At 33.0% G+C, this 26,265-nt stretch overlaps 1 protein-coding gene across 8 annotated transcripts in view; it reads left to right on the plus strand.

The window, feature by feature from the left end:
* The window catches only part of LOC6048574 (UPF0518 protein CPIJ015043), a 66,631-nt gene extending 40,581 nt beyond the window's left edge, over nt 1–26,050 (plus strand). For 6 of the 8 annotated variants that reach the window (XM_038251458.1, XM_038251459.1, XM_038251460.1 and 3 more), the window contains 6 exons: nt 6,426–6,626; nt 12,688–13,561; nt 13,623–13,801; nt 16,356–16,707; nt 17,466–17,504; nt 24,510–26,050. In XM_038251458.1, the coding sequence (XP_038107386.1) occupies nt 6,426–6,626; nt 12,688–13,561; nt 13,623–13,801; nt 16,356–16,707; nt 17,466–17,504; nt 24,510–25,021 (2,157 nt within the window). In that variant the 3' untranslated portion in view covers nt 25,022–26,050. The remainder of the gene's footprint in view (nt 1–6,425; nt 6,627–12,687; nt 13,562–13,622; nt 13,802–16,355; nt 16,708–17,465; nt 17,505–24,509) is intronic. The other 2 variants (XM_038251464.1, XM_038251465.1) reach the window with 2 other exon arrangements.
* Nucleotides 26,051–26,265: the final 215 nt, after the last annotated feature.

A 26,265-nucleotide genomic window follows, 5' to 3' on the forward strand; every position in this document is an offset into this window, starting at 1 on the left:
AATGAGGCAGTTGCCCCACCATCCTTTGTTCTAAAATTGGTCGTTTGCTTAGCATATAGGGACCATAGAGAAAATCATACATTTTGTCAGAAAAATTGAATGATTTCAAAAATGAAATGTTTACAAATTCGAATAATTGAAAATTAAAAAAAAAAATCTAAAACTCTAAAGCATAAAGATACTAAATTTTTGAAAATATTGAAATTCTGATATTTAAGAATTGTCGATTTCTTAATTTTTTAAATTCTTATTCTAAAATTCTAAAAAAAAAGTGAGGTTAGAAAATTTTCCAAAATTTCACTTTAGTATTCGTTATTTAAATTTTATTTTCTCAAAATTAAACTGAACTATGATTTAGAAATGATCCAAAGTAGTCTAATTTTGTGTAATTTAAAATGTAAGCAAAATAGTTACGGTGAAATGTAATTAAAGAATTAAATTCAAGAATTGAAGAAATAAAACAACAATTTATGGAATAAACAGGGTTGTTACGGACTACACTCAACTCATTTTGAAACATACTGACTCTGGATATTTAATTTCTTTAAAGTTTTGAGTAATGTTTTTTTCCTTATTCATTTTCTTTTATACTGAATACATTCAATTTTAATCTTGTGAATCTTAATCATATTTCAAACTTTTCTTGAAGACACAGACATTTGGATGTAACAAAAATTATTATTGAGCATGTTCCAGTGGGTGTACTGTGCTTCTATCCCAAATATGAGCTTGATTGGACGTAACAGAAGCTTCTCCGCCTTTGAATTTTAGATGGGATTCAACCAGTAGAAATATATATTTTTTATTTGAACATTCTTGAAGAAAAATTAAAAAATCAAAACATTCAAAATTACAGCTCCAACATTCAAAACAGGATTATTCAGAAATTAGGAAAAATAGTATTTAAAAACCCAAAAAAATAAAATCATATTAAAAAAGAAATTAAAAGATCGGAATTTTTTAAATCAAAATTTAAAAAATCTGAAAACAAAAATCAAAGATATCAATATTCAGAAATAAAAAACCAAATAAAAACAATCAAGATTACAAAAAAAAATATTATTTTTAAATTCTTAAATTCATAAATTCTTAAATTCTTAAATTCTTAAATTCTTAAATTCCTAAATTCTTAAATTCTTAAATTCTTAAATTCTTAAATTCTTAAATTCTTAAATTCTTAAATTCTTAAATTCTTAAATTCTTAAATTCTTAAATTCTTAAATTCTTAAATTCTTAAATTCTTAAATTCTTAAATTCTTAAATTCTTAAATTCTTAAATTCTTAAATTCTTAAATTCTTAAATTCTTAAATTCTTAAATTCTTAAATTCTTAAATTCTTAAATTCTTAAATTCTTAAATTCTTAAATTCTTAAATTCTTAAATTCCTAGGTTCTTGAATGCTGCCATTTTTGTTACCATCTTAGATTAGAGAAAACCTGATAAAATTTGAAGTGTTTTTGGAGTTTTTTTTTTGGTTAGAAAATTTTTTAGAAGAAGATGTAGCAAAATTCGCTTCGATTTTTCTTAGTGACGCTTTGGTAAGATCATCAGTATGATCTGTTTCTTAAATTAAAACCTCAAGATCGAGAATTTATTACAATTTTTATTTTTATTTTTATTTAGATTTCATTCAGTTTTTAGATCTGAATTTCTATATGTTGAAAATGAAAATGTTTGTTTTGCTTTTCTTCTAGTTTACCTAATCCTAGAAAAATACATTTTCAGCGTTTCAAGATTCTGTGTTCTGAGATTACAAAATTGAATTTATTGTGAAACTCTTTTGTATGCTTGTCGCAAAATTATTTTCTTAAAATGACGCGGATTTTGCGCGGATTGGGTTTTGGGATGGCGCGGATTTGTTTTCGATTTCTCCGTAACAACTCTGAATAAAGGAATTTGAGAGTTCAAGAATTTATAAAATATGGTCTCTTCAGAAAAGTTGTTTCCAGCATCCGAGATTTCATAGGGACTGTACAACTACATTTCACATATTTTCCCAAACAACATTCAAGGGGTTACAAGGAGGAGTTCCCGTGGTCAGATCGAGCTTAAATTTGGAATCTATTCTAAAAAACCCAAATATCTAAGTTTGATAAATAATGACTATTTGAAATACTCGAGCAGGTTGTATTTTGTTTTTATTTTTATAAAATGAAAACAAATGGCAGGCCAAGTGCGAATGATGCTGATGATACCTCTTCAGTTGACGCTCAGGCGAGGAACATCCTGGAAGGAGCGTCACTGACTACGTCCGTAGTCCTGTTAGATCATACTTGATCAAGACAGTATAGCTCTGGTTCCTTGCAAGTGTCCTATTTTCTTACCTCCACGTTGGCTTGGTTTTCATGATGACCTAGCTGGTGGCCTGTGGAAACGGATCGTAAACCTTTGACCAAAGTCAAAGTCGAGACGGCTAAAAGAAAGGGGCGCGACAATGTGGGAAAGGGAAGTAATTTGTGATTGTAGACGGTATTGTTTTGATTCGCAGTATGTTGAGTCAACTGCTGTGGATGTACCTGAAACATCGCACAACGGGGTTTCTCTTCTCTTCATTCTCAGCTACCACCTATCTTCTGTTTATTTTGTTTCACTGATTTTCTAACGCGGCTTCTGTTTACTATCCTCCATTTGATTTCGATTTTACTCATTTGATTCTCTTATTTCTCAACGCTTTTTCACTCTATTTTACCAATTGATGCTGCTGTAACATACTTTCTGCTTTCCCTTAATTTGGCAGCGATGTCAATTTTGTTATCATCTGCCTTTTCTTTATTTATCTATTTGAATAATTTTTCATTTGCCCTATAAATTGCCCTCAATACAATCTAAGCTTGTTTGTTACCTCTATTTATTAATTATTGTTAATTTATTTATCTACTTCATAAATTACTATCTTTCTTTTACTATTGATTCTTCAAATAGTATATTTCTTTCACTGTCCATTGTTTTCAATCTTCACCCTTTTCTTCAAACAAATGAGGTTCGAACCCTTACTCAATTTTTGGAGTGATCAAAGAATTAACACAAATATTACTATTGTACTTTTGAAAAACTTTTATAAAATGCTTAGGATCAAAAATTATAACAAAACACCGCGACAAAAGAAATAGCAACATATAAACACGACTCAACACTAGGAAAGATTTCAGGAGAAAACAATACACAGTAAAATAACAACTAGTTTTTGAATTCAAACTAAAAATAACAGTTTTTGCTTAAATGAAAGTTGATAGGCACACTATAAATGGTTAGGCGCTTATACTTACATCAAACCCTACGTAATGTACCACCCCCGGCCGAGTTAAAATGCGTAACCGGAAAGAAGGTGTGCATGCCTGGCACGAACACTCAAAGCGTGTTCTAGCGTGCTGCTCGTACTGACTCAGAGCAAGGGTGAGATGTAGGTGTAAGGGCAGTGCGTGTTCGTCGGGAACCTGGTGCATAAGATCGGTCAAGGCCCGTTCTTACACTGAAAATTGCGAATTGCGAATTGCGAATTTTTATAAAATGAAAACAAATGTGAATGATCATCTGTAGGCTCTGGTCAAGGTAGAAAAAAACATAGGACAATTTCATGGTTGCTCATTTTGGATGTTCGTTTCTTAAATTCTTAAATTCGTTCGTTTAGTTTTTGAGTTTTTGCATCGTTAAAAAAATAAAATAAAAAAGTCATAGAATTTTTTCAATATTTTAAATTTCCAATATTCAAAAAATAAAATGCATGAAAATATAAAAACGCTCCAAACAATATGTTAGTAAAAAATAGAAAATAAAAAAAATGGTGGTCTGGAGAGGTCAGGGAAAAGTCAGGGAATTTTATTTTGGGAATTGGATCGACACCATGTTATCGGAAAATTTCTTCAAATTTCTGAACAATAATTTGGCAAATAATAGTTTTTATAGTTTCCTGGAAATAATTTTCTTCAAAATATCATTGAAGAACCACTAAAGTCACGTCATGGTATCGCAGAACAGTGTTGCCAAAATAGCCAAACTTATTGACTGATTAAAAATACAAAATACATGACTAAATACGTACAGAAAAAGTGGTTCCGGAAGTCAGTACGATGTCGGAAGTGGTTTTCAATCAAATTTTAAACACAATCGCTTCAAACAGTTTTACAAAGTTACTAAAAACTAAACCTTTAATTTTAGTGTCCTTATGTTTGAGCAGTGTAACCAGATCTCTAACCTTGGTAACCACGATGTAATAAAAGCTTGCTCTGGAAGTTATTGCCAGCTGAATTAATAACATCCGGCCCTTTGTAATTTTTAATTTTCAAAATCAAAGTGAAAGGTTATTTGAACTTAACTAAATCAAATCTGAAAATTCACGTAAAATTTGGGAAATCCACATGAATAACTATATCATTCGAGAAATCCATTTAAAGTTTACGGTATTTTGTGACTTTTTTATGTTGGTATTTTGTGAATTTCTGCTACATTATCAAACAAAATATGACTTTGAAACTTGGTAGGAAATTTTCCGATCGATTTGGTGTCTTTAACAAAGTTGTAGTTATTGATTAGATTATTGATTTTTTGTTTCATTGTTTGATATGACATGATATTTTTCACGAATGTATCAACATTTGAAAAAATCATGAGTTTTCAAAAATATTGTAGACTTACTCTTAAATTTTCGAACATTGTTTTCCTTCTTTTTTTTTAAAAAAAAAAAAAAACAAGGAAAATAAGCCTTTGTGAAATTTTTCGATTTTTTCAACTAAAATATTTTCAAAATTCTGAGATCAACATTTGCAAACGGAAAAATCAAAGGGCATCCCTAATAAAACAATGTAAATGTTCGAAAAATTCCTATTTTTTTAAAATGAAGATAAAAAAAAAATTTTAAATGAAGAAAAAGTTTGTTTTTTGAATGAAGAAAGAATAAATATTGTTTTAAGGCTGTTTCAAATATTTTTCAAAGTTTATGTCGCCCCTTCAATATTGGTCTGAAAAATCAGAGGGCAAAAAAAAAAATTTCCGAAAAACTTCAAAATTTCCATGAAACTGATTAGAATTCTCTAATCAACTGAAAACAATCTAAAATGCATTTTTTCTTTTTTTTAAGACGATGAAAAAAAAAGATACTGAAAAGTCATGAATTTTTTTTAAATTTATAACTCCGTGAAATTTTTATGTAAAATTCAACAATTAAAAAACAAAAATAATAAATATGTAATATGTTATATTTATTTTTTGTTAAAAAGATATATACTTTTTAAATGATATGCCATATAAATAACTACACCTTTCCCCAAGACACCAAATCGATAAAAAAACATTTCCGAGATGCAGGTTTTCGAATATTTATGAACCATGTTTGTACAAACAGCTGCAAAATAGGGGCTTTTTAGTCAAGTCTCCGACAAAGTTTAAGCCAAATCACCAAAAATTAAAAACTCTTGAAATTGCCATATTTGGTGGAAAATAAAGGGTGCACAGCAACGAAGGAAGTTGTTTTCCTCTTATTCTTAAATTGTCAAACTTACGGACCCAATACTGCAACAGCGTGATTGTAAAAATAGTCAAACTTTGTTGTTGTAATACTTTGTGGACATTAGGGGATGAATACAAAAATATTTCGAACGTATCTGTAGTTTTGAAGATACTAAAATGTCTGTAATAAAAATTTGGTTGCAAAAGCTCTGGTTGATGTGCACCGTTAAGCTGAGAATAAAGTACTTAAAATTTAAATAATATATTAAAATCATCACTAGAAAAAAAAGCAATGAACGGTAGGAAAAAATATTAAATAGTCTGTTATTTTATTTTGGAATGTATATATTAGAGGTGTAAGCTATTGATAATTTTTATTTAGTGTATTCAGTATACAATAATCTTAGAAAATCCCAGCTCATTTTTCACAGGTCAACATTAAAAAAGTCTCCACTAGAGTAGAATAAATCGTAACTTCCCCCAGAGTGGTGGTGGTGATGGAGCATCTTCTCACCTACATTTCCACGACAGTCCACCAATCAGCCAACCAACAACAGTAACATCATCAACCCTCAGCAGTCCGGTGTCCTTCTATCGCTCTGTCCCACTTCTCGTAATGTACCCGTTGTAGGATCGCTCTCTCTCTCTTTCTATGTGTAACACTTCCCCGTAACTCACTCGCGTGGGATAATGTCCGTTACTGACATCACTGACACAAGTCCGAGCTCTCGTTCTTTTATTCGCTGACCAAAAAAAAATAACTAATATAAATATTTTAATTTAATTTTTCTCTTCCTTCCTCCTGCTCCTTTTTTTATTCGTGCAATCCTATCCCTGATCCCTGATTTTTTAAACTGCAAAAACAAAATGTTCTTCCTTTTTAATACACACACACGCCCCCTTAATGAACAATGAAAACAACCCTCCCAAACCAATATCAATTTACAAAAAAAAAAAAACGGGCGTTTAACGCACACACACAGACATTTAAAGGTCGAGGTCAATTCCAGACAAACGTCGAGTCGCAGGTTTCGGCGATGGCCTATCTGGATCTGATCGTCCGGTCGGTTTCCGAGCCCGGCCTGATCCAGATCATTGTGCGCTTCCTGCTGGACACGGACAAGTTCGACGGGCAGCGCATCCTGGACGTGCTGGTGGAGCGGCTCAACAGCAACGATTCGAGGGTGAGTGGCTTTTTTAAGTGCATCGATTCATAAACTACATAATAATACGAACTGCAAATAATTGGAACCCTGGTCCTAGATTATATTTTTTGCCGCCGACATGCCATCCGAGCTGTTACGCTATGAGATTCATATTATTATATTATATTATCAAATACTACGGTTAAAATTGTCAAAAAATAATACTTTTATTTATTTTTTTCACCCATTAAAAAATGTTTTCCAAATGATGAGAACTGGTTGCTATGATACAGTTTTAAATTGATTATTTAAAAAAAAAATCTGAGTTTCATCTAACTAAGTTTTATTTTTCAACTGAAAATGCTTCGAAAATTTAAATATTATTAAACAGATTTTTTTTTTTTTTTACTTTTTCAAGAAAATATTTCATGCAGGCCAAGGATTGATACCTAAGAGCATGCAATGGCACTGACCTTGTTGCGTGCTCATCGGTTGACGTCCACGTAAGGAACATCCTGGAAGGAGCGTAACTAACTACATCCGTAGTTCTGTTAGATCATCCGAATTATCTTGATCAGAACAGTATAGCTCTGGTTCCTTGCGAGTGTCCTATTTTCTTACCTCCACGTTGGCTTGGTTTTCATGATGACCTAGCTGGTGGCCTGTGGAAACGGATCGTAAACCTTTGACCACCGCGGGTCAGAGTCGAGACGGCTAAAAGAAAGGGGCGTGGGAAAGGGAAGTAATTTGTGATTGTAGACGGTATTGTTTTGATTCGCAGTATGTTGAGTCAGCTGCTGTGGATGTACCTGAAACATCGCACAACGGGGTTTCTCTTCTCTTCATTCTCAGCTACCACCTATCTCCTATTTTTATTTTGCTCTTCTGATTCCCAATTCTTCACTGACTCTTCTATTTAATACCCAACATTTGATTTTAATTTTACTAACTTTTGATTCTCTTATCTCTCAAAGCTTTTCCACTCTTTTCTATCAATTGATACTGCTGTAACAAACTTTGTTTTGTTTTTTTTTTTTTTCTTAAAAATATACTTTTCCTGAATGTACTAGCAATATCAAGTCTATTTATCATTCGCCTAATCTTTTTTGATCTAATACATCTAGCTTCTCATTTTTATTCTTCAAAATACGCTCATCATTCTCTTACTATTGATACTTGAATTTTATAAAATAAATTCTCTTTTACTGTCTATTGTTTTCAATCTTCACCCTTTTTTTTCAAACAAGTGAGGTTTGAGCCCTTACTCAATTTATGGAATGGTTGAAGGATTAACACAAATATTACTATTGTATTTTTGGTAAACTTTTATAACATGCTTAGGACCAAAAATTGTAACAAAACACCGCGACAAAAGAAATAGCAACAGATAAACACGACTCAACAATAGGGAAGATTTCAGGAGAAAACAATACACAGTAAATAACAATAAGTTTTTGAATTCAAACTAAAAATAAAACAGTATTTGCTTAGATGAAAGTTGATAGGCACACTATAAATGGTTAGGCGCTTATACTTACATCAAACCCTACGTAATGTACCACCCCCGGCCGAGTTAAAATGCGTAACCGGAAAAGAAGGTGTGCATGCCTGGCACGAACACTCAAAGCGTGTTCTAGCGTGCTGCTCGTACTGACTCAGAGCAAGGGTGAGATGTAGGTGTAAGGGCAGTGCGTGTTCGTCGAGAACCTAGTGCATAAGATCGGTCAAGGCCCGTTCTTACACTGAAAATTGCGAATTGCGAATTTTTCAAGAAAATATTTCATCAAAATTTACAGCATACCACGTTATAAAACCCATTAATCCGGCATTATTATCAATACCTCACTACAATGCCGCTAGATCTTCCATGTTCGTTCATGAATCACTGAAATTATATTTCTAATATCTATTCAACGATTTCTTATATTTATCTAACACTTGCCGCCACCTATTGACAACCTGAAAACGATGTTTTTTTTTTGATAAATCTGTATTTTCAAAATAAATATGAACTATTTTGTATGGTCCACCAAATTTCCCTAGGTGTATCCTTTTGATTTTTGAATATCTTTTTCTAACATTTCAAAAGGGGGTAACATTGAATAATTTAGCTTTTTAAAATGTTAGTTTTGGTTTCAAAATAAAAAAAAAACTCTTCTCGTAAAGATCACAAAATTTCACAATTTTATTCATTTTTTAACATTAAAAACTAACTTAATCCACCTATGTGGTTGATGCCTTCCTCACTTTTTACCAACAATGGGTAATATGAGTGGTTTGGACACATATTTCAGCTATTTTTTTTAGGTCCAGAAAAATAAGTACACAGATATAACTTAAGTTATCATAATTCGAGACAGGGTTGCCAGATTTTCAATTATGTGGACTCGTTGGAAAGGCCTCTTGATTACCTAACCAACGATGGGTCGGATGATGGATCCGGACATCGTTTACATGCATTTAAGTGAGATCCGGCTTCAAAAAAGTACATAAATATCACTTAAGTGGTCATAACTCGAGACAGTGTTGCCAGATCATCGATGTTGTAGACTTTTTGGAAAGGTCTTTTGATTACCTAACCAACGATGGGTTGGATGATGGATCCGGACATCTTTTACTTGCATATAATTGAGATCCGGATATATTTGAAAACACAATTTTATACATAACTTTTGAACTACTTATCGAAACTTCAAACAATTCAATAGCGATGTATGGGTCCCTAAACCAAGTCGAATGCAACTGGTTCGATCAAAATCGGTTTAGCCAGTGCTGAGAAAACTTGGCAAGATTTTTGAACACATACATACATACACACACACACATACACACACACACACACACACACACACACACACACACACACACACACACACACACACAGACAGAGACATTTGTTCAGTTTTCGATTCTGAGTCGATATGTATATATGAAGGTGGGTCTTCGAGCTTTTAATAAAAAGTTCATTTTTAGAGCAGGATTATAGCCTTACCTCAGTGAGGAAGGCAAAACAGAACTTTTAGAGACCTGAGATATTGGCACTAGAAAATAAAATACTATTTTGATGAAACTTTTAAAAAACTAAAATTTTCTTCATACTTTTTATTTTATTCGCTGTATTTTAACAATCTTCAATTTTTCTTGGGCAATTTTATGCAAATTTCTAAAGTTTTCGAAAAAAAATATTTTATGGCACTTACAGTCACGGACACTATTAAAAAAAATCGAAAAAAACTTGTACTTTTCGTTTGCAAATTTGATTTTACTTCAAAAACTGAAGTCAAAAAATGTTTTCAAGTAAAATAAAAAAAAAGTTCACACTTTTCTATGGCTCATAAATTGCAGTTTTTGTCCCTTAAAACGTATCAAAATTTTTCAAAAATTAAACAATTTTTTTGAGAAATAAAACTTTTGCTAAGCAAAGTTAATTAAAAAAACGGGTTGTCCGTGTACAAATTTAACTGAACAGAAATCATCACTTTGCCCAAGACACGTGAAATTTTCCGATCACTTAGAAAAAAATATTTTCAAAATTTATAAGCCTAGACTAACATCTTAAAAGAGCGTAATATTGAATATTTGGCCCTTTTAAAATGTTAGTCTTGCTTCAAAAATTTTGATTTTTTTTTTTTCAAAAGGATCGGGAAATTTCACGAATGTTTCATATTTTAACATTGTAAATCGGATCATTAGTTGCTGAGAAATCGACGTTAGAAAATGGTGGGTTGTTTGGGTGAGACTTGGAAAACATTAATTTTCATGTTTTTAAACATTTGCATGGCAATATCTCAGCAACCAAGGGTCATCATATCAACAAAGTTCAAAAAAGCAAAATATAGAAAATTTTCTCAGCTTTTCTAAAATATTTTTTTCAAAACTGGGCAGGCATGTGCACTAATTTTAAGAAATGAAATTCTACTTTTTGATTGCAAATTTGAATTTACAACGAAAAATGAAGTTGACAAATTTTTGCGACCAATATTTCGATTTTTTGAAAAAATCAGTATTGATAAAAAAAAATCAAATTTCGGTCAAAGATTTTTTGCACAACCTGGAAATTTCTGAAAATTTGGCATTTGATGTCCTCTAAAACTTATCGAAAAATGAAAAAAAATAGTGTTTTTTTTTCAAATCAAGTTTTAGTGAAAAAAGATTAATAAAAAATCACCAACAAATTTTTTACCGTGTATCATTTTTTTAAGTGTAGTCCATATCCATACCTTCAACTTTGCCGAAGACACCTAATCGATAAAAAAAATCCTTCAAAAGATACTGATTTTTTAATTTTCATACATCGGCTGCCAAATTTGTATGGAAAATTATATGGACAAACTTATGATGCAAAATGGCTTCTTTGGGCATACCGAAGGCACCAAAAAAGTTTCAGTCGGATTAAAAAATTAAAATTCTATAAAAAAGACCGATTTCGTAGAGAATTGCTCAGTTCCATTGATTTTATTTGTTTGCAAATCAAATCAAACCATCCCCATTAACGACCCCCTTTTGTGGTCTCTATTGCAAGTTTCTGCTCGAACCTAGGAGTCCGAAGGCTTGAATGGGGAGAGCACCCAAACCTCTTTTACTCCAAGGAACCTTCCACCCCAGTGTTTGAACTGACGACCTTTGGATTGTGAGTCCAACCGCCGCCAGCGATTCCACCGGAGTAGGCTTGGTTTGGTGTGTTGTTTGTACTTATGGCATGGAGACAGCTCTTACACCTAGAATGACTTAACGGCCTAACAACCAAGGCTGGGACCGACATTTTACTTCCTCATCCGATGGAAGGTTGCAGCAGATGGGAATCGAACCCAGAATCATCCGCTTACATTTGTTATTTGTTTGTTTGCAGTTCCATTCAAATTATCGAGTCCGCTCTGTTTGTAGTGCAGAGTTTTGTTTGCCAATTCCTGGGACCCGATTTTCCTTCAAAGTACAAATGGAATAATCTCAAGGACGTATTAGACTATGACAAACAAACAAACTTTTTGACAGTTTGGTAGTTTGCTTTCTTAGTTTGTTTGCCTGCATTTGTTTGCAGAAACGGCAGCCTACATACATTTGGCTTTGCTTGCGAGTTTGCCCCAGACCAGTTTGCTTGTTTGGCAAACTGTCAGTTTTTTTGCCATAGTCTAATACCTCCTTGAGAAATGTTTTAGATTTTTGTTTCTCAAATCGGAATATTCAAGATAATTGTAATGAAATAGTAGATTGTTGTTTTTAGTACATGTTGAGTATTTCTCTACAAACTCGACCAATTTCACGAAACATAAATTTTTATATTTTCTGATTTGGCTGATATCTACGGATGAAATGTTGATGGCTGACAGATAACATTCCAAAAAAAAAAAATAAGTGCAGATCAAATTTTGGCTGTTATAAGTGGACAAAAAGAGGCAATTTTTGAGCTGCAGAACAGTATGGACAACAAATCTTTCACAAAGGTATGAAGTTTTGATAAGTTTTTTTTTTTCAAATGTTGTATATATTTTTCAAGACTCAATTTTAAAAGCCAAATCAAATTTGCAATCGAAAAGTACATCACATTTTTTCAGTAGGATGTACCGTTTTCAAGTTATAGCTAATTTAGGGATAATTCTAGGAAGAACCAAGTCCATTTCTGAAATTGTGTTTCACATACATAAATTGCTAAAAATCATTCAAAGCATGTCGAGAGCTCCAGAGAGTTCAAAACTTCAATATCATGGGTATGTACAATTTTAAACAAGGATCTGGCCTACACGCCAATGATAATAAAAATAATCGTTTTTGAAAAGTTACTTTCTACGTTTTCATCCCGTTTGAAATTCAAATGCAAAGCGCCAGCTCCTGTTACTTCGATAAAGCTCATATTTTGGAATTTGAGCTCAGTTCACACCGGAACAAATGTAGTAATTTTTGTTAGACTCTAATTATACATATGTTTTCTGTTTTGTTCATTTTTCCAAATACTCATCAAATAATCCTAGATGGTAACCAAATCTTTGAGTTCGCTTAAGAAAAAGGTCAGAATTCTAAGATTAAAATAACAAAATATGTAAAAAAAAACATCAATTTTGGATTTTCGAAGTGAATAATTTAATCGTTTGCTCCCTCCCCCCAGCTTTGCATGATCACTCTGTCGCTGTTCGACACGCTGCTGGCCCTCAACTGCGAGGACCTGATGCTGGAGCTAATGCTCAAGTACCTGCTCAACTGCCAGCACGTACCGATATCGCACCGGTACAAGGTGAACCGCAGTGACCCGTACGGAAGTGCCGTCGAGTACTTTCTGAACGTGGCCCCCGACATCATGAAGAAGGTCAACAACGTGCTGAACACGAACAACTACAACGGTAATGGCAGCAGCGCCGGCAACGGTGGACGACAAACCATTAGCAAAACGATCGGTGCCAACTGGAACCACTACGGAATGAACACGGGCGAAACGCTGCTGGCCAGCTACCAGGCGTACCTGCTGGATGCCCGAAACCGAATAACCCAGTGCAAGCACGCCTGCGACCAGTGGAACAACATCTACCGGTACCAGAAGCTGAGCAAACTGGTCAACAACGGCGTCAACGGCGGAGGCCACTCGGGCGAGGACGTCCGGACCTACAAAGTACAAATGATCAAGAACTTCTTGGCGGAGTTTACGACGACGGCGCCGGACAGTGCCGTCGAGTTGCTGCTGGATCAACAACAACAACAGCAGGATCACCGATCGAGTCAGTGCCAATCGCCAGCCCAGCAGCACCAGAACCAACAACAGCAGCTGCAGGCGACCACCAAACAGTTGGACAGTTTGCAATCGCTGGGCGATAGCAGCGGCTACGAAAGCCTCAACATTATGACGATTTGCAGCGGTGGCGGAAGTGCCGGTGGAAGCGAGGATGGCCGGCGGCACGAGTCGTGGAAGGTTTCCAGCGTGAAGGAGGACACGGTGGTCGATCTGGATCTGTCGGAGGATCTGTTTGCGCAGGGGACTGTTAGTTTGGGTGAGACGAATTGCTACTTATTTCTTTGAGAAATCGCATTGCTGAACTATCTATCCAACAGGTCCCTTTCTGACGGCCATCTGGGGCAAGCTGCAAACCTTCACCAGCAACTGTCTGTACGTGAATCTACACCTGACCGGGTTAATAAGCCACCTGGCGTGGTTCCCGCTGCCGCTGCTGCACTCGATACTGCTGCGGCCCGATATTCCGACCACGTCCGACACGCCGTCCTTCCATCAGGTCAGTGAAAAAAGTTTTCGAGTTCTATTACAGTTTGTTAAGGCTGGGTCCTGTCTCGGTGGAGTCGCTGGTAGGCAGTTGGACTCACAATCCAAAGGTCGTCAGTTCGAATCCCGTGGTGGATGGAATCTGAGGTGTAAAGAGGTTTGCAATTGCCTCAACAATCAGCTTTCGGACACCTAGTTTCGAGTAGGCAATGCTGTAGAGCAAATAATTTGATTTTTTTGTAGAAATCTCTTGAAATTGTCATCGCTAACTAGAGGAAGCGGGACTGCAGTTTGGATAGGGACAACAGTTTATGAAGAAGTTAAAATTTAAATGTTGAAATTTTCAATTTTTTTTAAATAAATCTAAAATAATGTTTAATTTTCATTTTTATATTTTTAATTTCCAACTTTTTTAGGTAAATTTTTGTTGTTGTGTTTTTGTTGAATTTTTTTTTAAATTTTGCTCTTCATTTTTTAAATTTTGAAAATAAAAAAAAATCTTTGAATTTGTTTTGTTTTTTTGAATTCCTGATTTAAAATTGTAATGTTTTTTACATAGTTTTTATATGGACTTTTTTAAAATCTTAATTTTTTTTATTCAGGTAATTTTTTACACATCATAAATTCCAACGTATTTTAATTTTTTTTAATCTTTTTTTAGTTTCTATTGAATTTATAAATTAGAAAAAAAATCTCCGAATGTTAAAATTTTAGTAGTTTAAAATTTCTGATTGTTATTTTTTTAATTATATTTAATTTTTTTCTTAGTATAGTTTTAGCTTACAATTTTTAAATACAAGCGATTTAAAAAAATATTTTTAACGATTAATTTTAATTTTTAATTAAAAAAAATCTTTATATTATTTAAATTCTAGTATTTTTAAATTACTGAGGATTATTCTTTACGATTTTATTCTTTTTATATTTTTTAAATTTCAAGTTTTTTAATTCTAAAAAATATGATTTTTTGTAATTTTTCAATTTTTCATTTCTTTAATTTTTTTTGTTTCATTTCTTTCAACCTTAATTTTTTTTTAATTTTCTAGATTTTTCAACATCATTTTAATTTGTTTCTTTATTTTTATTTTTTAAAAGTTAAGTTTTTAAAGTTTTTAATTTCAAAATTCCTAAATAAAAAATCCATTTATTTTTCAAATTTTAGTGTATCAAAATTCCTTAGCTTTAATTTAAAAAACTTCAATCTATTTATTAATTTTTTAAATTTTATTTAAATTGTGTTTTTTTTTTTTCTTTAAAATCTTTACATTTTTTTTCAATTCAATTTCTATATTGAATTAAGAAAAATATACTTTTTTTTATTTTTGAATTTAAAATTTTGACAAATGAATTTTCCAAATTTTTCAATTTTTTTAATCAGTTTTTTCAATTTAAAAAAATTTCAGATTTTTGTTACTTTATTGTTTTGTTAATACTTAGTTTTTTAAATCTCAGTCTCTTTTTTATTATTGAATTTTTTTGTTATTTAACCTAAAAACTGCTACATCTTATAAATTTAAAACTTTTATTTTTTTTTAATTATTATTTTTCCAATGTTGAATTTTCATTTTTGTTTTTTAGTTTCTTAATCCAGAAATTAAAATAAGTAAATCATAATTTTTTAAGTTTTTATTTTGAAATTTGAAAAAAGATTAATCATATTCCAATTTTGACTTTTTTGCGTTTTTAAAATTTATTTGTTTTTATTTTTAGACTTGAATTGTTTTAATTTATATTTTGTTTTGTTTTAGTTTTTTTTTAACTTAATGTTGAACTTAATAAATTCTTAATTAAAAGAAATCTCTGTATTTTTTTAAATTTTTGTATTTTTTAAGTTCCTAAGTATGAATTTTTCAAATTTTAGGCTATTGTTTTTTTGAATTATTATTTAAATTTAGATTTCTTTTTAGCTTTTTAGAATTTTTTTATTCTTTACATCTCGAAATTTGTTGATTTGTAATTGTTTTAATTTGCCAACTTCTTAATTAATTTAAAAAAAATATTATTTCCAAAATATTTATTTTATTTTTTATATTTGAAATTTGTTAGAATTTTCTAAATTTACAAAAAAAATAGTTGTTAAATTCAGAAATTAAAATAAGTGAATAAATACATTTTTTTAATTTTTCTACATGCTATGGAATTCCCTTTGTTTATAGTGCCTTTTCAAAAAAATGCTAAAATTCTAGCCTCCAATTGTTTTTGGAACATTTTGAACAATGAGCGCCAATATCTTGAAATAAGACCAAGAATTCTAAACATCAAAATTTATATGATATTTTTTGATTTTTTTTTAGTTTTATTCGAGAAGGTCCTATAAACTTAGGGAATATAGCTTATAAGACCTTTTAAAAAAAACATTGGAAGTACAATTCTTACCACTCACGAAAGACTTAGCGAGCGACCACACTGGGTCGTTCTGCGAGGATTTTCTCCTGTGGATGTAGAAAATGTGATGAATCGACTCAAGGTGGACCATAACTTTGATGTTTTTGATGGGAAATCTTCCAACGAAGAGTCCACATCAATTTAAATCATACTTAACCATGTCTGCCTTCACCCGCTGTCAGGTCCTGAAAATCCTCAAGCAGCAAATCGACGCCGAGCTGCCCGAGTGCGAAGAATCGCTCGAGATCGTCGACGTGGCGCGCTCCTTCCTGGTGGATCGCGAGTTCCGACTCATCAACATGCGCAAGAACGCCATCGAGTCGAACGTGGTCCTGGGCGGATCCGGCCCGGGTGGTCCGAGGCTCTCGAATGGTGGCGGTGGCACGGGCAGTTCCATCACCTCCAGCCTGTCGCAGACGACGCCGATGCAACTGACGCCCAGCTCGTCGTACGACCCATTCAAGCGGAACGACACCAAGCGGAAAAGTATTACCAACTCGTTTTCCAGCATCTTCCGGCGGCCTGGCTCTTCCGGTGAGTTGTTTCGGTTTCTTTGGTTTAGTTTTTTTATTCGCTTTTCCTTTTTCTCCTCACACCACAAAATACATTCGAAAGAGTTTAGTTTTTTCACACATAAAAAAATCCAATAATTTCGCATTGAGCTTCTGAGAATTTCTTCTTTGAAATGAAATTAACACCTTAAAATCGCGCAACAAAAAATCTTCACACTTACGCTTCCAAGCCAAAAAAAAAAAATCGCCAAGTTTTTCTAGTTCAATTAGTTTAGAGCTTCTGTTAACATTCTGTTTTGGTTATTTTTATTCACTCACCCAGCATTTGTGCGGTTTTGCGCTAGCTCTTAGAGGTGTTTACGTGCTTTTGTTTGTTTTCAGTTCATTTTATTTTGTTCGGAAAAGAAATTACAGTTTAATTGAAACTACTCTTCAAGTGAGCCCTTCACCGAAAAAACACAAAATTCAAAAGTAAAGACAACTTGTAACTAAACACAAAAAATCACGCTTAATTTTTGTTGTTGTTCTAAATGTTTCACAATCATCGTTTCATCATTTTAAAAAAAATCAAATAAAATCCCATCATTCAAGCCTGCCGGTGTGATCAAGCTTCTTCGGAGTGTGTTAATTCAGCAATTTCATAGTTTCGTGCAAGTGATTAAAGTTTGAAAAGCCCAAATCATACCACACACAAAGTCACACACACTTTTCTGATAGTTTAAAAAAAACAGCATAATAAATACCAATCCATTCCGTTTTTCTATCATTTGTACCTCTCAGCTTCATCTGGTATAGCACAAGTATTTCAATTTTTTACCGGTAAATATCATTGCATCTTTATTTTTATTGTTTTACTCGTTTGTTCGTTGTAGATAAATACTCTCTAACTATTGTTTGGGATTTCTTCGTTGTAAATTGTCTATCAAAAAAAAATCTTCATAACTTTTGCTTTTCGTAGATTTCTGTCAAAATTTTAGGGTGGTGGATGGGCAGTTTCTTTTGTTTGTTTTGTTTTCCTTTAGTTTTGGTGTTTGCAGTGCATTTTTCATAATTATCAATGTTAAAAATAATCCGTCAATTAACGTTGATGGTTGTGAAAAAGCTTTTGCTGATTGATTGAAAACATCGTTCTTAGCATTCAGTAGTTTTTAAACTTTTTCGTTAACTGCATGATTTTTCCCTACTATGTTATTATTAGAAGAAAAAATCCTTTACTATAACCATGTCATATCGTGTTTTCCATAATAAGTTATACGCTAAAATATGCAGAAAGAACATTCAAAAACAAAACTATACAGTCATTCCACGACAAACTAGCACGATCCAAATAAAAAATGTTCCGATATGGCATCTACCAAAGTCATCTGTCATCTTTAAAAGTGGCTAGTTAATTTAGTTCAGTTGTTCCGGCAACATGATTTTTTGAAATATGTATTTTTTACGAAAGTTTAAAAAAAAACGCACATTTTTGGACCACCCTATTTCGGCAAGGACCACCCTAACCGTCAAACAAAAAAAAATACTGGACTAATCTCGGGTATAATTATTTTGGCCAAGGAACTCTCGTGCCAAATTAGAGCCAAATCTCTTTTGATTTGGATTCTGCTTGTTTGACGTGGAATCGCTGAATATGAATATTTCGAATATCCACAAATTAAGAAATTGCTTACAATCAGTGATATCAATAATATTTCGCAATTTTATTGAGACAGTAATTTCCACCATACTAAATTCAAACAAAGGCAAACTGTGTTAGTGCAGGCCAAGTGAGCACCGCGCTAGTATTTTTTAAGGCTTTCTCCTCTCTGAGCATGTGTGACTCGGGTTGACGGACAGAGTAGGAAAAGAACTTCACGAAGTATTTGTTACGCTGAGTGAAGCGATTGAGCAAGTCGCTGGTAGCCAGCGTGTCGTGTTCGCTCGCGAATGGTTGCGCACTCCAGTCTGTAAAGGTTCGTTTGAACTGAAAATCAGGACCTTGGTTTTAACCGTTGAGTGCGTATTAAACTAACAAATGCATTTTTCGTTCAAGATTTTATCGCCGCCATTTTGGTCGGTATCTTGGAGTTTAAAAATCTACATCACTTTAAAATAGTTTACGAGTCATACACCCAACAATCAAAAAATCTACAAAGAAAAAAAATCTTGATTTGATTATCCGAATTGATTTTTATCCTAGACCTTCAGATAATTAAGTATGGACTGTATTTTCAGTGCTTACAAAATTTCGACTTTGTTTGTAATAGGTGACAGAACACTCCAGTCGTCTTCACCGCGACAACCTGATTTTGACATTCTGCCTCTAGAAATACATCGCTCAGAGAATGCTCGTTTGTTCATCTCTCCCAGACAACACGAGTTCGGGCGACTGCTGGAGTGGTGTTCATTTTTCGTTCGGTTCGTCTTTGTGTTTACGTTCACCGGACGTCGCCAAGCAATGACGATCGTGGTAGGCGCTGCACAGTGGGCGAAATGGAACCCAAATTCGGACTTAATTGAACGCAGCTGGTTCCCTGGTATGAATAATACTGTTTCTTATGTAAAAAAATCCGGGAAATCGATTGGTGATGGTTTCATCCACCGCACGAAACGGCAATGGGTCCATTTTGCCTCAATTCCCCATTTTTTAACATTTTTTCTTGAAAATCGGTCTGTATTTAGAGCGGAGGCTTTAAGCGGCCTTCCAAAACGCACTTAACTTATGTGAAAATGTCCCAGGAATCCAGTAAAAATAACCACCTGCGCCGCAAAAATCATCTAGGGTCCATTTAACCCCAATTCCGCTATAAAAGCATTTTTGGCCGTTTTCAAATGTTAGGTCAGATTTTAAAAATCTGAAAATATTTTTATCCTAAAGATCAGACAATTTTACATAGGAATGACGATTTGCACTTTAAAGTTTGACATATTTATGTTGATATAGAAATTAGACTTAATAAAAAGATTGAAGAATCACTTTTGGGCCAATTTTCCCAAACGCAGAATAAACTGCCTTTCACATACAATTTATTTTTATCAACATAAATGTGTCAAACTATCAAGTGCAAATCGTCATTCTTATGTAAAATTGTCTGATCTTTACGATAAAAATATTTTCAGATTTTTAAAATCTGACCTAACATTTGAAAACGGCCAAAAATGCTTTCACAGCGGAATTGGGGTTAAATGGACCCTAGATGATTTTTTCGGTGCAAGTGGTCATTTTTACTGGATTTCTGGGACATTTTCACAAAAGTTAAGTGCATTTTGGAAGGCCGCAAAAAGCCTCCGCTCTAAATACAGACCGATTTTCAAGAAAAAAATGTTAAAAAATGGGGAATTGGGGCAAAATGGACCCTTTGCCGTTTCGTGCGGTGGATGAAACCATCACCAATCGATTCCCCGGATTTTTTTACATAAGAAACACTATTATTCATACCAGGGAACCAGCCGCGTTCAATTAAGTCCGAATTTGGGTTCCATTTCGCCCACTGTGCGCTGTGTGTGAGCGATCAAATTTCGTTTTCGGAAATAATCGCTGACAGTAAGTTCTTTCAAATATCGCGCAGTCCCATTCAGTGACAGATCCATTTTCAAGCATTGTAAGAGACAGTAAATGTGGAAGGTTCTTAATGCTTTATTATTATTATTTTTTTTGTTTTGCTTCCTCTCGGAAAACAAACCTCTGTAGTCTATGATTTTGTAATTTTTCAACGCGATTTTTAAATTTCGATTTTTTTTTTTAATTTGGATGCAACTTTGTTCTATGTCAAAAGAAGTAATTTTGCATCATTGATCATGATCATTGAGAAGGGATTTTCTGATCGATTTGGAGTCTTCGGCAAAGTTGTAGGTTAGGCTTTTCAACAAAAAAGCAAAAAAAAAACATTTTTTTCATTCAACGTTTTATGATTTAAGAGCAGTTCTCTACGAAATCGGTCTTTTTTCTTAAATTTTAATTTTTGTATTTTTTAATCCGACTGAAACTTTTTTGGTGCCTTCGGTATACCCAAAAAAGCCATTTTGCATCATTAGTTTGTCCATATAATTTTCCATACAAATTTGGCTGTGGCCATACAAAAATGATGTATGAAAATTCAAAAATCTGTATCTTTCGAAGGATTTTTTTATCGATTTGGTGTCTTCGGCAAAGTTGTAGGTATGGATATGGACTACACTGAAAAAAAAAATCATACACGTTACAAAAATTGTTGGTCTTTAAAACTTGATTTGCAAAAAACACTATTTCTATTTATTTTTTGATATGTTTTAAAGGACATCCAATGCCAACTTTTCAGAAATTTCCAGGTTGTGCAAAAAATCTTTGAGCGAGTTATGATTTTTTTAATCAATACTGATTTAAAAAAAAATCGAAAAATTGGTCGCAAAAATTTTTTAACTTCATTTTTTGATGTAAAATTAAATTTGCAATCAAAAAGTACTCTAGTGAAATTTTGATAAAGTGCACCGTTTTCAAGTTCAATCCATTTTTAGGTGACTTTTTTTTAAATAGTCGAAGTTTTAAATTTTTAAAAATCAGTGCACATGTTTGCCCACACTTGAAAAAAATATTTTTGAAAAGCTGAGAAAATTCTCTATATTTTGCACATTTGAACTTTGTTGATACGACCCTTAGTTGCTGAGATATTGCCATGCAAAGGTTTAAAAACAGGAAAATTGATGTTTTCTAAGTCCCACCCAAACAACACACCATTTTCTAATGTCGATATCTCAGCAACTAATGGTCCGATTTTCAATGTTAAAATATGAAACATTCGTAAAATTTTGCGATCTTTTGGAAAAAAAACATTTTAAATTTTTTTAAACCAAGTCTAACATTTCAAAAGGGCCAAACATTCAATATTACGCCCTTTTAAAATGTTAGTCTTGGTTTAAACATTTTGAAAATATTTTTTTTCGAAAAGATCGGAAAATTTCACGAATGTTTCATAGTTTAACATTGAAAATCGGACCATTAGTTGCTGAGATATCGACATTAGAAAATGGAGTGTTGTTTGGGTGGGGCTTAGAAAACATCAGTTTTCCTGTTTTTTAAACCTTTGCATGACAATATCTCAGCAACGAAGGGTCGTATCAACAAAGTTTAAAAATGCAAAATATAGAAAATTTTCTCAGCTTTTCAAAAATATTTTTTTCAAAGGTGGGCAAACATGTACACTAATTTAAAAAAAAATCAAAAACTGCGACTTTTTTCAAAAAAGTCACCTAAAAATGGATTTAATTTGAAAACGGTACAATTAATCAAAATTTCACTGATGTACTTTTTGATTGCAAATTTGATTTTTCGATTTTTTGAAAAAATCAGAATTGATTTAAAAATTCATAACTCGCTCAAAGATTTTTGGCACAACCTGGAAATTTCTGAAAAGTTGGCATTTGATGTCCTCTAAAACATATCAAAAAATAAAAAAAAATAAAAATAGTGTTTTTTTGCACATCAAGTTTAAGTGACAAAAAGTTAAATAAATAATGACCAAAAATTTTTTTACCATGTATCATTTTTTTCAGTGTAGTCCATATCCATACCTACAAATTTGCCGAAGACACTAAATCGATCAAAAAATTCCTTCAAAAGATGCAGATTTTTGAATTTTCATACATCATTTTTGTATGGCCAGCTGCCAAATTTGTATGGAAAATTATATGGACAAACTAATGATGCAAAATGGCTTCTTTGGGCATACCGAAGGCACCAAAAAAGTTTCAGTTTGATAAAAAAATACAAAAATTCAAATTTAAGAAAAAAGACCGATTTCGTAGAGAACTGCTCTTAAATTTTAATTCGTATAATAATTCGTTTTTTATGTGTTTTAGAGGATTAAAAAATACATCTTTTAAATCATCACAAATGTTAAGTAGATATGAATTTTTGAAAAAGTGTTATTTAGAAAATATCTAAGATAAAAATGAAAAAAAAATCATTCAAAAATATTTAATATTTGAATAAAAAATATTTATTGGATAAAATGTGGTAACTTTTAGGTATAAATTTTCGAATCTTTAAGAGATTTTCTGAAAAACGGGCTATTCGTTTTTGAGATACAGCCTCACAAATAATTCGAATCGATGAAAATGAATTGGTCTCTGTCCGAAACTAATCGTCCGATTTTCAGTGTTGAAAATTCAAGCTTTTGCAAATTTTGCTGAACTTTTCAATAAATTTATTAAAAAAATTAAAATCTTGAGTATATGAGATAAAGATAATTATTTATTTTAGGACCTTTTAAAAAATGCTTTCTTTTGATTTTTTTTTTTTAAATTGAGCAAAGTTTCATTCAAATAAAAAAAATATTTAAAAAATCGCGAAAAAATTTGCAAAATTGTAGAAAACTACTCAAATTAAAAAAAACGTATTTTTAATTGTTTACAGACTAAAAAAGTGATGATTTGAAATTTTGTGTCAAAGGGACTTTTAAGTTGTGTAGACGCTCAATTTGATAGAATACTTAAAATTAAAAAAAACTAATTTTCATCGAATGAAAACACAACAGTAGATTTGAAACCTCTGACATTTTTCGTTACTCCACTATATCAAAATTGTAGGAAATGTAATTTTATGAAAAAAAAGCCTTAGCCTGATTTTAAATTATTATAAAATTATTGAAAAATGCTTTTACACATTGTAATAGTCATGTTACCGTCAAAATTCTTCAAAAAAATTTAATATTAATTCATGAAAATATGAAAATTTTCCTAAAGTTTTGCGTCTATTTTTGATGTTTGGTACCGTCAGTGGGGGTGACTATGAGTCAAAAAACGATACACCTCTCGTATTTTATTAATAACAAAAACAATTTAAATAACATTGAAAATTTTTCAACGTAGATTTGTTCTTAGATAGTTTACTAACATTTTCCCAAAATACGGTGGATTTTTATGAACACTACCTTAAATGCCAATTGTTTGAAAATTGACCCAATCTCACCCCTTAGAGGGGGTGTCATTGGGTCAAATGAAACTAAAATGATGCTCAAATACAACGATATGGTAAAAACAAGTCATGCAACAGTGTGTCTTGTTCGAGGGAATCGTATTGACACGCTACAATGTTTGAAGTGGAGATTTTCAAACATTTGGGTAGTTTTCGAGCAATTCTTACAAAAATGTTAGAAAAATGATTTTTCGAGAGGTCATTTTTGGCCAAAAACGTACCCCAACTTTAGACAGCTGCCAAAATAACAGGATTTGTTCTAGGAACGAGATTTTTTCAGCGAAGTCATCTTAAGATATCCCCTGCACAACCCTTTCAAAAGAATTAATTCATTTTCATTGAGAAGAACCTGAGAAATGGTAAAATCCGTAAAAAATCACTTTGACCCAATCTCACCCCCCAGACTCAATGTCACCCCCACTGACGGTACTGAAAATATAATTTCAAAAAAATCTAAATAAACGTTATTCAGAGTATCCTTAATAGTACATGATTTTGCAATGAAAGTTGTATTTTCTGAATCAATTATTTTGTAATCTCCTCGATTTTCTATGGCCTTAAAAACTTATGATTTTACATAAAAAGATTACAGAAACTTAAACTAGTTGCATCTTTAAATGTATATATTTCAAATCAATGATTGATTTTCAGTTATCGTAAATTGAAAGATTGAAATGTTTAAAAAATAAATGAACATGAATCATCAGTATCATTCCAAATTGCACGTGTTTTTTCACTTATTATTTGTTTAAAAAAAATAGTAAATTAGTAATGCTAATCTGCCGTGTTTGCATTTTGCCCGAAAGAGTTTGTAAATTGTGTAATTTATTTGTAAAAAGTTGTTAGTCCCCGTACAATTTTCCGTTCTAATCCAATGTTTCTCCACCAACCAGGCGGCTCCAACAGCAACAACTCCACCTCCGGCAGTCTCGGCGGCTCGTCCTCGGTGACACCGTCACCCTCCGCTTCGCAGCACCATCTCCCCCCATCCGGGTCCGGGTCGTCCAACTCGTCTCCCTCGACGACGACCACGACCAGCAGTTCCGGCGTAAGCAGTCTGCTCATGGTGGGCAGCAGTCGGCGTGAATCCCGCGAGGCTGAGACGCAATTTATGGACCACCCTTCGCTGCCGGTCGGAATCGGTTCTGGAACTGTGGGAGGAGGAGGAGCGGCGGCGGGTCCAGCAAGTTTGACCTCGATGGCACAGCCCGGAAGTGGCCACAGCAGTTTGGAGTATTCGCTGGTGAACGGGGTTGGGAGTGAGCGGCAGCGGGATTTGGCCGTTTGTGCCGTCGTGCTGGACGAGTGGCTCAAGGAGCTGTCGGCCATCACGCAGGAACAGAGTCTGGTGATGGTGGCGGCAGCCACGTCCGAGCAGCAACCGAATCGATCGGTTGTCAGTTGATTGCGGCGGTTGAACAGGAAGGTTTCTGTTTAGTTTAGATATGCAAAATTTATTTAAAAGTTTTACCCTCAATCTAACGCTCATTCTAATCGTCTGATTTCCATTTTTCTTCAGAAAACGGAATTTTTAAAACAAATCTATTTTTCTCATCACGTCTCAGACGGAACAAAAAACGTGATCAAAAGTCCTTTAAAATATTATTATTTTTTCAACGCGCCCTCTTTCATTTCTAAAATGAGAACAATTTTATTTTATTTATAGACGTTTAGATTTTATCATTTAGCAATCATTCTAAATCTACAAACTTTTTATCCAATTTTCCAACTCGTATTTTTAGCGAACAAAGCAAGTAACTGTTTTTACAAAAAAAAAACGCTTTAATTTAACGACGAATTAAAAAAGATTTAACAATAATCCAGCTTGTTGCATGAAGACGTCCTTCTCTCTCACTCACTTGCTGATGAATGAACCATCCTAAAATTGATACTGAATAAAGCAATATAGAACAAAAAAAAACCAGCGTATAAAATTAAACTCTAATGAGCAACAAAAACAAAAATAAATCGAATCGAAAAGGTAGTGTAAAGCCACACTGTCAAGCCAAATAAACTTCAATTACTCACACACGGTGTACAGAATGATGTAAAACAAAACAGAGAAATAGCAGGTTAAAAGATGTATAGAGATAACAACAGTCCAAAAAGAATAGTCGAGTCGAAAACGTCCCATTGAGTTGTGCCCCCGCCCCCACGCGCGGATTTGTCGGTCCAGTTGATGTAATGTTAGTGCTTTACTCACACACCAACACACACACACACACCCTCGTGTACACATGAACGGTTTGAGAACAACATTAGAACACACACCACACACACGTACGTTGTGAATGTAACCAAGCAAGCAAGCGAAATAGTTTACTATTATGTGCAAATGCAAAGAGGACCTGTGAAGAAATGCGTATTTTTTTTGTATAAAATATACACTAACAGATAACAAGATGATATAAACGAGAGAGAAACGAAAACGGAAGCGTAGGGTTGTTTTTCAAGAAGAAAATATCCGAAATCCCTTTTAAGTATGCAAAATTCCTCCATTGAGCAATTCTCTGAGATTTCGTCATTCGATTTTTCTTTGTATTTTTTAAATCCGGCTGAAACTTTCTTGATGCCTTCTGTATGCCCAAAGAAGCCATTTTGCATCGTTAGTTTGTCCATATAATTTTCCATACAAATTTGGTAGCTGTC

This window comes from Culex quinquefasciatus, chromosome 2 (assembly GCF_015732765.1).
Source record: "Culex quinquefasciatus strain JHB chromosome 2, VPISU_Cqui_1.0_pri_paternal, whole genome shotgun sequence".
NCBI classification, from domain to species: domain Eukaryota; kingdom Metazoa; phylum Arthropoda; class Insecta; order Diptera; family Culicidae; genus Culex; species Culex quinquefasciatus.